The sequence below is a fragment of the Neopelma chrysocephalum genome, unplaced genomic scaffold, assembly GCF_003984885.1.
Source record: "Neopelma chrysocephalum unplaced genomic scaffold, ASM398488v2 Primary Assembly neopelma1_22b, whole genome shotgun sequence".
NCBI classification, from domain to species: Eukaryota; Metazoa; Chordata; class Aves; order Passeriformes; family Pipridae; genus Neopelma; species Neopelma chrysocephalum.
The window spans coordinates 17704604-17717427 of NW_020897690.1; the positions used below are offsets into that span (position 1 = coordinate 17704604).

The following is a 12824-nucleotide window of genomic DNA, read 5'->3' on the forward strand; positions in this document are numbered from 1 at the left end:
AGTTTACTGGCAACTTTGCCAAGTCTTCAGTCACATTCTTCTATATTTTTGTTTTCTGCCTATCCTTGCTACTGCTGGGATTGAAATCTTTGCCAAACCTCCCAGGTTTGTACATTTCCCTCTTTGTACTATCCCAGTTAGAAAATGTTGTTGCATGGCAACACAATGCAAAGCATTCATTTAGTGACATAGAACAGTCCAGCTAAAGGCCATTTCAGCCACACCCAGATTCGTTTTTGTGGAGAAGACCAGACAGAAAGAATGGGAAAATGTCCACAGATACTAGAACCCCACTTTATTTGGAAAAATGGCTTTTAAATGAAGTCAAGCAATACCTTATTTTATCATTCATTTATTTAGCAAAGAAAGGAATGAATTCAAATACCCCACATAATGAACACATATTATTCCCTGATATCAAGATGCAGATTCGCTTGTGAACAATTTTAAATGAATCTGTTTTCTTACTATTAAAGTCATCTTATACTGTGCATGGATTTGTGCAGAAGCAATACATTTTGGGCTCAATTCTGTAAACACAATAAAATAAGTAACTTGTTACATCCATACCACTGATCTCAGTGTGGTTACTTATGTGATGAGTAAAATTATACTCAAGAGCCTAGCTTTACCCAACCTAAATCCAAATGACACTGAAAATTAGAAGTATATCTCTCCAGGCTCACTGCAGTGTTGGTGGAGAGACACACCGGGATGTAACTCTGCCCATCTAAGGATGCTTTCCCATGAGAGACAAAGAGGGTGCTGGTGGCAGCTACAATCAGAAATTGGCCAGATGCCTTAAGCAGAGCAATATAAGCTTGGACCAAACTGTTTACAGAATTGATCTCATACAGCAAAGCCATTATGCATACAATTAACATTAGGAATGTGCTCATGTTGCGCTGATTTTAATAAAACTGGTCCCACATTAAAGAAGTGAATATATTCATTCTATAATTATGAGGAAAAAATATTAAAGCATTTAATCCTATTAACATTTTACTTGCATCTGAGACCACTAACTTTGTTTTCTGGTTTGAACAGCCATATGGTCTGATGGTCCAAGAACTTTCTTCACTAACATAAGTGCTTCAGTAGCTCTTGATTTGTACATTGGCATGCCATTTTTCCAGAGGTTGCTGTGGAGCTCTGGTTGAGCTAACTAAATGCACAGTGTCCTACACCCATATGAGACTTTAATCAGTACTGCTTAACAGCCTGGAAATCAAAGCCATTTAAGCCTCATTCTTTCTTCCACCCTCTTATGAAAATCCTAATACTAGTCAAAAATCTCTTGATTAGTTTTAGCCAAACCACACTGCTTCAACAGCAGGTGACTGCAAATGGCTGGAAAAGCTTCTATGTAAAGTAACTTTAAAAGACCATAAAGATCATCAGACTCAAATCAAAGTCCAAGATACATCTGCAAGGACATGAGTACATTTTCTAAGCAACTGAGGAACATCTGCTATGTATCGGACATAAAAATAAGCACAAAATGTATACTTTGAGTTAGTCAATAAAAGTCTATACTGTGCAGGATGTGACTGGCAATCCCGCTTCCTGCTTCCTCCATGTAGCAGGGCTACATGGAAACAGATTTACTTAGACAATTTTGATGTATCTGCAAAAATGTTTGCATTCAAAATAGAGAAGCATTTTTAAATTTATGCAATCAGTGCAAAAGTGATTTAGTAATATTATCTATTGGCATTTTTCAGAGGTAATATAATTATTTATCCAGAATAGAGCACAAGGATAAAGGGTATTTAAGCATGGCATTTGATGAGCAAGGGAGTTGATTTTTCCTTTCCAAAACATAACAATTCCTTAACCTATTTTTACCCTTGCACAAATTTGAGAGCTTAATTGGCTTAAACAAGATTTGCAGGAAAATGCCCACTAGTTATATTTTTGACAAAAAAAAAAAAAGAGCTTTCATGGAGAAATGGACATTGTTTAGTAGGGAACTTGGCAGTGCTAGGTTAATGGTTGGACTTAATCTTAGATGTCTTCCAACCTAAATGATTCTGTGATATCTGCTCTTCACCAAATTGTGTGTAGCCTATTTTAGAAAAAAAATGCTAAATAAAGCAAGGAAAAGCTGTACTAAACTACCTGGGCAGCTTCATAGAACTCAGAAGGTGAAAATACTGATACAGACAGTGAATCTGGGGGTCCTCTAAAATTACCTAAGACACAAATATCTAACAGCTTGAAAACCTGTTGTTTCACAATCTAGCTTGGCAAGGAGATTTTGTTGTCAAGTTTTTCTCATTGAAGTGCTCTGATATTTCCATGTCTCCCCTGCTGCTCCAGATAGAGTTTTGAATACATTTCTGCCTAGGATACAGAACAATGAAATTTAGGAAGCTAAACAACAGAAAAACAGTTTAAAAGAATCACTTTCTGGACAAGTTGGCATGGTGCTTCAACAACATGGGAATTGTTCAAAGATATGGAACACCTGAAATACTCCTTTGGGAGATGGAAGTGTGAGCAGACTGAGCATCTGCTAAATGCACTTCTACCTATGATCATGCAGACTTAACCTAGGGTATTATTACCACATATATAACATGTATGCAACATATGTATTTATCCAGGAAAAGAATGGAAAATAGATCACTGTAAAGATAGGCGTCTCAAACTACTGAAGAGTTAGAAAAAAAAAGCTAATTTCAGTAATTTTAATTAAAAAAGGTTAAAATAAAAGTACATATTTCAAATATTTTTAAGATATTGGTCTCATAACTAGAAATCTAAATATAAAATCCATAAGCTGGACTAATGTGCTCTTAACACAGGGGCAGAAAGGAACAGTGTTTCACATATGAGTGTATGTACATGTGCTGTTTTTTCTTGGCAGTAGCAGAAATATAGACTTTATTTTATCTTATTTAAATATAAAATTTTACCTTTTGGCATGAGCATAGCAATTCAAATACCAGACTGGTTATGATTTGGAGAGCCTTTTCCCCCTTTTCTCTTGCAGAGAAAATCTTCTCTCACCCAGGGCAATCAGCTAATTTCTTCCTGGGAAACCAAATCTAATGTACAGTAAAAAACCACAAATTATACAGAACCAGCATTATTATACTTTCTGGAGATGAACTAGTGTGAAGGTGAGGTGCTTTTATTTGACGGAATTAGTAACAGGGAGAACTATTCAGCTGGAAAAAATAGGTGGCGGACCTTAATTATTTTCATAGATGGTAAATGTGCATTCATTTTACTGTATAGCTTTTTAAAGATCACTTGCTTTGAATTTTTTTGTTTTTCTGCAGAATAGAGACTGCTACATTCCCCATTCAAAAATGTAGCTCACTGCCATCAGTAGATACGGTGTTTACCCTTGCTATGTAAGTGGCTGGACCACCAAAGTGGTGCTCAAATGCAGTCTCACATAATCAATGTTTCTTGGTACTTTTTGCTTTTTTTCGTACATGGTTGTGAATCATTATAATCCGTACATGTTTTTCTCTATTTGCCTATCATAACATAACCTAATTAGCAAGGGCTTTAAACATAGAATAGAAACATTTCCACTCTACTTCTCCTTGCATACCTCCCTAGTATTCTAGTGCGATGATCTTTGATTTTAGCAAGAAAATGAAAGCCCAGTTCTTTAATCCTTAATACTCACTTGTAGTTTCTTCTCACAAGCTTATGAGAATAGCAAATGCTGCCTTATTACTACATAGTCCGAAAAATCTGACCCAAATCCCTGCCCTTTTCTTTTTAGTTATACATCTGGAGTTTCAGATACAAAAATAATGTCATGAATGTGGATGAAGATAGATAGAACAAAGAAAAATGGTATCAAACTTCTTTGTGTTTCCTTACCTGCCACTACAAAAGGCATTAAAACTGATAACTTAAAACTCAAACAGTATTTTAAATATTTACAACAAGATCATCACTTAAAACATCATAAGAATGTTCCTCTAGGGGTTAACTGACATGGGTCAGACAAGATGAGACGATGTTTTGCAAATATATCTATGTTTTCTGAGCCAGCCTTGTTTGTCAGACATGTGCATATAAAGTAAAAGCTGGAAAGAAAAAAGCAGATCTATGATTATACCTACACACTCCCAGGAGTCAGAGACAGCACACAAAATGCGGTGCAGCCATATCGTTCTGTGACCAGCCTGTGCTACAGCAGAGACAAGTGCGTTCCCATATGCACGCACCAAGGAGAGGAAGCCTGTGGAATGCCACAACTTGCGCACACTGTTGCAAGGCTGCTTTACTAACAACACACAGAAAAATCTTCCAGTGTGCCTCTCCCATCTGCCCTCCTCCATCAGTCTCCCTGTGGAACATGCCCTTCCACATCCTCCCAAAAATTAAACTGAACAAGGTGAAGGCTTTATGTGACAGGGCTTGGCTCACAACTGGAAACCACTGACCCTGTAGGTGTCTGGGTTAATTACAAGATTGTATCCCTTGGTACAGCCTTAGTCTCCACAGTCTGAACAGCTGAACTGCAGCCAGAGTGATTTACAGCCCAAGAAGATCAGCTTACAGAACCCAGAGCTGCTGCAGAGGATCACTAAACCACCACGTTTCTTCTTGTCCTCATTCCCAGGAACCTGTGAGCTCTTTCCACTGGTGTGAGCTTCAGGAGACTGCACAGAGGGCTAATAGCAAAGCTCCCTTTTTAAATCGCAAGGAAATAAAAGACAATGCCTAAAAAGAAAATTAGATTTGTACTCCTGCTAGGGGTTTAAAGGGTAACATTATTATTTCTGTTTAAAACTCAGGAATTACTTAGTCACTTGTTAGAGAAATCTGACTGGAAATGTATGAAACTGAGCAAAGCAATACAATCCTCATGAGGAGTCCAGCGACACCGAGGGGCTAACAGCTCCCCCCAACACTGACGGCCAATCTTGCACTCTGCAAAGAAAACATCATGTCACAAACAGGTGGTTTGGGCTTTTGGCAGCAGTGGGACATTGATGGCTTGGATCGTGCTTGAAATGTCTCTGAACTTCATCTCTGAAGCCTCAATCACATGAGCAGTCAAGTAGCACAGGCCTTGGGGACTGGGGAGTTACAGGAGGCCAGAAAATACACAAGCCCATTAGTACTCGTCATAATTATTGAAATCTGTAAAATAGGTATTAGAATAAGTCTTTGCAGTAAGATGTGGATTGAAGTATTTGTTTCTCTCCTCCAGAATCAGGTTGTTTTTGTTAAATGCCTGGGAAGAGAAAAAAAAAATGAAATAAGAAAATGAAAAGGATAGAGGAAAGGTGATCACTAAGCGATTTTCACCAAGGCAATTCTTGTGGCAAATATCGGTGTATAGTAAGCCAGTCAAAAATGCATTGAGAAATACCTGTACATTTACAAAAACTTGCATTTGCAAGAAGTACCTTCTTACGTAGTAAAATTCATACAGAAAGTAATTCTATTCAATAAATAAAGCCAGGCACTTTTCCCCTAATATTACAAAACTAATTTTATGATTCTATGAATTTTTTTAATCATACATATGCTGTTCTCCCTATTAGAATGACTCACGTATTATCTTTGTACTGAAAAAGAATTATTTTCTCTTTACTGAAATAATTCTCTCATTCTCAAGTGTTGTATGTTGCAGAAATGACTGAAGGTTTTAAGACCATAAAACCTGTTTTTTAAAAAAGTAACATGGGTTTTTAAATTATGAATTTTCAAAGGGTTGTGGTTTTTTTTTTGTTTGTTTGCTTCTGTAGTTATCTAGAGAGATGATTGGCGGAATTTGAAAAAGCTTTAAATTAGGTTCATATTCCACTGCTGACTAGAAAGTCTAGAGTTTTCTTGTTGTTTTTAATGACTTTGTTTAAAATGTCTTTAATTAGAAAGAAAAATGCAGAAATTAGAAACTGGATTATCCAGGTAGGATTCAAGAAAAATCCTCATTAGCAAAAAGCTTTGCAGCTGCATGAATAAACTGTGTAATCTGAAGATACTGAACTAGGTATTTTCAGAATGCACATCCTTCCTTAATTTGGTGGATCCGAAAAGCAGAGCTATTTTAAAAGGTCACAACAGGGAAATTGTTGTTTGGGAATAATGATAAATGATATGGATATTATTATAGACTCTCAGTAAATCTGTACTGCTGTTTCACAGAATATTTTGGGTATAAACACTAGTTGAGAGTCTGACCTAGAATATATTCTCCTGTATGGAGACATAGTGCAGGAAGATGGACAGTGCCCTTGACAGTGGATCATCAGAGCCACAGGATTATCTTCAATATATGTCATGGTGATCGTTAATGGCCCTATTTACTTCTTGAACAAGCCACTAGGGAACACAATTAGGAAAAAAATCCCACAAAAAAACCCTTGAGTGGTCTGCTTTTTTCCAGGAAAGGTTGTTATATAAATTATATACACATGCAAAATTGAACTTCCTGCATAATAGGGATTGACAAATAAAAGGATCTGCAATTAAAATACTTCAAATGAAATCTATTTTTGTCATTAACAATCAGCATAATTTGAGCCCAAATGTCACTGCAGAAAACTAGCAAGTAGAATTCTTTTGATACATCAGAAATGTTGTCTAGGAGCATATACTAGCTCCCAACCCACTTCTCACCTTGATGGCTTCTACAGAATCGTATTTGTCCAGTTTGTTGATATGGTTGGTAATGCTGGTATTTAGAGGAGCTGGTGACACCGGATGGATGACAGTTGCATCATGGGACTGTTGTTGATACCGTTGGCAATAAGTGTAAACAAGCAGGGTAAGAAGGCAACCAAGTATTGAGCTACTTAATCCCACTGCGATCATGTGAAACATGTTGAACTCTGCAGAGCAGAGAGAAGAAGACATTCTTAATTTTAAGGAAGTAGAAATAAAAGCTGAAGCTTGGGGAAAAAGTAGACAAGTGTTTGATTCAAATAAGGATAAGGAAATTTTCATGTGTTTCTCTGAAACAATTGCAATGGTTTATCCCTACAGTAGTAAATTTGTTTTACTTCCCTGAAGAGAGCATTATAAGAATCTTACATACCCATACATCTCCATAAGTATTAAGATCGAGATCTTTGAAAAATGCTTAAATAAGTTCAGAACCCAAGTAAAAGACAAATTAATTGCATTTTGTAGGTTTGAATAGTTCATCAAAATTTTTTTTTCAGACTATGTAGCAAAGCCTTGTTATATATAAATTATGTGTATAATGTAAATACATAGTTTTTGGTTTTTTTTTTAGTGAACTACAATATCACCACCTCTACTGCCCTTCTAGTTCTTTCTCTTATACATGGTGACTTGTGGCCATAACAAAATCCTGATATCTTTGAATCACATTCCTTTTTTCCCTAAAATGTTTTCCATATCCCCTTTCTTCATGTAAGGGGGAGAATGAGAAAGAAATGGTAGCATTTCAGGGGAAAATGGGAAGTAGGGAGAGACAGATTCCTTAAAGCTCAATATGCTTTTAAGCATAGCAGCCAGAGAGTGTAGAGTCAACAACCCAGAGCCTAGCACCCTCCTATCTGCTCTGCCGTTCAAAGATACTACGGGATGAAATGATGGGAAACTCTCTCCACCTATGTAAGGATTAAAATTGAGAGGAAGCTCATTGCTGCATGAAACCTCAGAAGGGAATCTAAAGCACAGTCATTCCCTGATGTTACTGAATAGATACCAGGTCAGATGTGGCACCAGTAGGATTAGCTCAAAATAAACAAATTACACTGCTTTCCATTGTTATTTCAAACTGGAGCTGTGTTTTTTGATTAGGAAAGATGTATCAGTGAGAGGCTTGTGTCAGAAATTTCATCTTAGGATTACTGAAAATTTGGTTTTGGCTGCTTAAATGTACAAATGAAAGATTTTAAACTGAAATACTGGTGCTAGTCTTAAAAACATCTGTTAGACCTTTTTCACTGTAATACAGAAAAATGGGCCAGGACATGGGTCCCATTTTTTGTAAATGCCTAAGGTAGGACCTTTACATGCCTACTTGGGTACCTGGAAACACAAACTATATTTAGGTAACTAGATGACTGCTTCAATATATAAATTACCACTGAAATATCCTTCTACACTTTTATGACAGTTTCCCAGTGTTGCAGAACTTGGTAAAATGTTTTCAGAGAACTACTGCTAATTAGTAAAAAAATCAAATTACATTATCCTGGCTCCCGTAACAAGTTACGATACAGAAAAGTACCCTTGCATAATCTCTGTGTTTTCATTGCATTTTATTAGGTTAAAAATGCAGTTTATCTGTGCATGGAAGAATACTAAACCCGGTCAGAGCTATTACCATGACAACACAGACTAAGCGTGATAGCTCAGTACAAAAAAAAAAAGTTCATTTTCCTTTTTCTTCTTCTTCTTTTTGTTTGGTGGTTTTTAAAGTTCTTCCTTTCGAGATTTGTTTTTCTAGCATCATGACTCTCTGGAATGGAACTTCTTATTTACTTTTTAGTTTCGCCTTTGTCAGTGAAGCTAAAAATGAGTCCCAGATAGAGTCTGAGCTATTAAATGGGCTACCAGCCTGGTTTTCTGCTGTTTATTTGGAGTCCCAAAGAGGTTTGTGAAGTTATTATCCTGAAAAATGTGGAGCAACATCACAGGTTTTGACCTACTGATAACTAGTTTATTAACGTATTTTTTTCGAGACAGTGGTGACTGCCATACTGAAAAAGAAGAAAACACAAACATCCAGTAATGCATGTTTTTGTCTCAAAGGTCACCAATGACAGATAGATATTTAATGAAAGAAATCCTGTAGTAACTACAGTTTTCTGTACAAGTAGCTACTTTTTCAGTGCAAGTGTAAATAATGAGAATGCAGCATTTAGAAGGTAGAATAATACTAAGGGTGTGGAAAAGGTGAAACAAAAGCAAAAACACAGAATCAATAATTCAGCATTTAATACACATCTTGAGCTGAAAAGCTTACCGCCACATCGTTTCTCTTCTATGCTGCTGGATCGTGCCACAGATATTTCTAGAAAAATAAATAAACCACTTAGGCCAAGAAGAAAAAAATAATCCAGAGAACTACTAGTTTGATTAACACAGTAAGGATTTAAAAATTCATTGTATTACACTCATGACAAAAAATACTTTGACTGTGGGGTAGAATTAATAAAAAGGTCCCATGACATCTTCAGGTTTCTTAGTTTCCCAAGCAAAAGCAGCAACTTATTTTTAATTCTTGCCTCAAAACATCTCTGGAATTAAAAAGATGAAGTGCACATGAAAACATTCTTTGTGGAGCTTAAGCATGTGGAGAAAGAGTTGATTTACTGAATAGCAAAATTAACTACAGTTTAATTACCTTATGTTCAAATGGGCTCATTACTTCTAGAAGTCACGTCTGGCACTAATGTGAAAAATGGGAATTTACACATCATCAGAAAAGATGACTGCCAATTTCATGGGTCTCAGTTGTAAACTAACAAAATGTAATTCCAGCCTGTATCCTTACCATTTTGACTTTGAAAAAATATTGAAAAAATACTGAATAAAATCTCAATAAAATCAAGTTTTTCCTCTCTTTACTTGCAGACCATGCCTTCTGGGAAGGGAAGTCCTATTTTACAAAACAGTCTCTTAAACCTCTCTGAAAGGGTCAAGGATCATGTGTATAAGAGTGGGGTAACTGACACAGGCTACCTGGATTTCAAAAAAGCAGAAATTTAAGTTCTTTGATAATGGTTTTCCAAGTAAGAAATGAAATAAAGAAAGAGATACAAAACCAGGCTAGTACTATTTGCCCAGTTCTTACAATGGAGGAAGGTTACCACTTCTGCAGGGACCTAGCAAAGAGCTAGAAAAGCAGTAGGCAAATGTGATTTTGAAGTTTGCTGATGATACAAAGTTATGGTAGCATGGAAACGGGAATGCTGTCAAGAGCTGTAGAAGGGCCTTATAAAACTAGGCAATAAAATAATAAATAAAACAATGCAGATTAGTGCAAAGTGGTACATATAGTGGAAAGAAATCCTAGCTTCACCTATAAAATGATGGATTGTGAGCTAACCATTAGTACTCATGACTGAGACTTGTGGGTTATGACAAATTTTTCTGAGATAATAACAATTTAGTGTTCAGAAGCAGTTAAAAAGGAAAGCCAAGAAAGCAATATTGAATAGAACAAGGTATCAGCATTATGGTACTTTACAAATCTATGTGCTGTCCACACCATGAACACTGTATGGAGCTCTGGTTTTCCCATCCAAGGATGTCTCTACTAGAACTAACAAACAGACCAGAGAAGGAAAAGAATGATACACACAGAGATGCACTAGAGTCTGTATGAGGAATTAAGAGTAGGCTATCCACTGCCAGAAGATGATCCCAATGCAGCTACTGCAAAAGGGATGACAATTTTTTATCATTCGTGACAAGTTAAACCAATGCTAACTATTTTCAAAATGACAAAACATCAAACCTGACAGAACAGCACTCTTACAGAGAGTTAAAGGCTGAAAGCATACTTTGTCTCACTGAGACTGTTAATTCACAGTCACAGAACCATTTTGATTGGAAAAGACCTTCGGGATCATTGAATCCAATCATTAATAAGCACTGCCAAGTCCACCACTAAAGCATGCCCCTAAAAGCCACATCTACATGATTTTCAAATACCTCCAGGGATGGTGACTCCACCACTTTCCTGAGCAGTCTGTTCCAGTGCTTGACAACACTTTTGTGAAGAAATGTTTCCTAATATCCAATCTAAACTTCCCTGGTGCAACTTGAGGCCGTTTCTTCTTGTCCCATCACTTGCTACTTGGGAAGAGAGATTTCCCTCCACACACCTGACTACAATCTCCTTTCAGGTAGTTGTAGAGAGTGCAAAGGTCTCCTATGAGCCTCCTTTTCTCCAGGCTAAACAACCCCAGCTCCCTCGGTCGCTCCTCATGGCACTTGTGCTCCAGACTCTTTTCCCAGCTTTGCTACCCTTCTCCAAACATGCTCCAGCACCTCAATCTCTTTCTTGTAGAGAGGTGACCAGAACTGAACACAGGATCCAACACATAGCCTCACCAGTGCCAAGTACAAGGGGACAATTTGAGAAGGAGTGGCAAGAGAAGGAGAAGGGCAAGAGAAGAGGTGGCTCATTTCAGATTCTGCAAACACCTACTTCACAAAACAAGATGTAGAGCTTATATTGGATTAAGCTGGAGATTCACAGAATGTGAGTATTAACAGAATTTCAAAAGCCTTAGAAAAAGGAGAAAATACAATGTGGGAGTTTTTGCTTTTACACTGACATTTTTCACATCAGTTTTAAAGGAAAACAGTATTTGGGAGTTAAAGCATTATGCACTATCTATAAACACACTGTTTAAATTTGTTGATGTCTTTGTTATATTGTACTATACTAAATAATCACATAAAAAAAGGTTGCTGCACTGAGTAAACACAGCTACATTTCAAATGATACATTAAAATGTAAATTTCTCTGTCTATGAAAAGACCACTAGCTTTTTTCAATGTACATAGGGAGAAAGATGACTGTTAGCAGCAGTGCATTGTGACCACCCCTACTGTTGTGTGGATTTAAATGACTGCCATGATTTAAGAACAAAAGTATGGTCATGAGTTTAGACAAATGCTGTAGAATAATACATAATGTGACTATCCATCAGGCACTTAGCAGTCATAGGGGAGATAAGGAGTGGAGCAAAGTTAACAAGTTTCTAAGCAGTTATTACTTTAAGGGACTCTGAAATTATTTCCAGACTAACTACTGCAGCAGCCATTTTGTATAGGCAAACCACAAAACCTAAAGCAATCTTTCCCTAGAGTCTCAAACCCACTTAAATTAAAATAAAAAGCAAACTATTTCTACTTGCTGTCTGTAGTCATCCCTTGCTCTTGGTAGGGTGGGAAGGACCTGCAGAATGCTGCAACAGTGACTAACCAAGTCCCAGGTGGTGACAGCAGGGACAGCTCTACAGCACTGGGTGCCATAGGGAAGATTTTCATGTAGACCAGATCTAACAACATCATTTCTACATAGTAGACCAACATGCTTTGGCTGACAAAAGGAAAATCTGCACTGCAGTCTGGAACAGTGCTATGCCTCACTCCAGAAACCTTGAGAAGTTTCATTAATCCTTCAAGGAGCTGGCTGATCTCACCTGGTATAAAGTTGGAGTCCAAAGCACAGGTTCGGCTCTCTGTGGTGTTGCCCGTGCACTGGCTACCTACAGGAAATAAAATGATGCACTGACGAGTGCGGGTCTGGAAGCCAGATGTGCTGCAGTCGGACCACTTGGACCACTCGGACCAGCTGTCTGCAAAAGGTAGAGAAGGACACACATGCAAACACTGTGATTAAAGGCTTCAAGTAGACCAAATGAGAGAAAAATAGCTTGTATTTCTGAATTATGACAAAAGGCCTCATCCCCCACCTACCACCAACTATCAGAGGGCAGCTCTTTCATTCTGATAAAACAAATGCAGTTCGGCTTTGGTAAAAGTCTCTGAAACGTTTAATGTGATGGTAAATTTGCTGCAGATGTATTATAGTTTTGTCTTCTGCCACAACCTTTGTGTGTGGAAGTAAGAAGTCAGAGGGATTCTGCAGTGGTGACTGAAAAGTGATCTCTGTGGAATTAATTCCAATCTAGGTCATTAGGGTGGACAAGGACACTGTCTTTGTTTATGTACCTGACAAGTAGCAATGAGAGGTATAAGCGTATGTATTCCAGATCTGAAATAGGATATATATTTAACTACAAAAAATAGTAATATTTTGAAGATTTTTAAAATATTTTTCTTTTATCTTCTGCTATTTCAGGTCCATTTCTCGGCCGTATATAAAGCTCATCAAGTAT

The 12824-nt window shown here is 37.2% G+C and overlaps 1 protein-coding gene across 7 annotated transcripts in view; it reads right to left on the reverse strand.

Annotated features, from left to right (window-relative positions):
- Positions 1-335: 335 nt before the first annotated feature.
- SEMA5A (semaphorin 5A) overlaps positions 336-12824 on the reverse strand; it is a 329582-nt gene continuing 317093 nt past the window's right edge. For all 7 annotated transcript variants that reach the window (XM_027681100.1, XM_027681135.1, XM_027681108.1 and 4 more), the window contains 4 exons: positions 12126-12281; positions 8930-8977; positions 6607-6818; positions 336-5215 (listed from right to left, as the gene is read on the reverse strand). In XM_027681100.1, coding sequence (XP_027536901.1) covers positions 5096-5215; positions 6607-6818; positions 8930-8977; positions 12126-12281 — 536 coding nt within the window. In that variant the 3' untranslated portion in view covers positions 336-5095. The remainder of the gene's footprint in view (positions 5216-6606; positions 6819-8929; positions 8978-12125; positions 12282-12824) is intronic.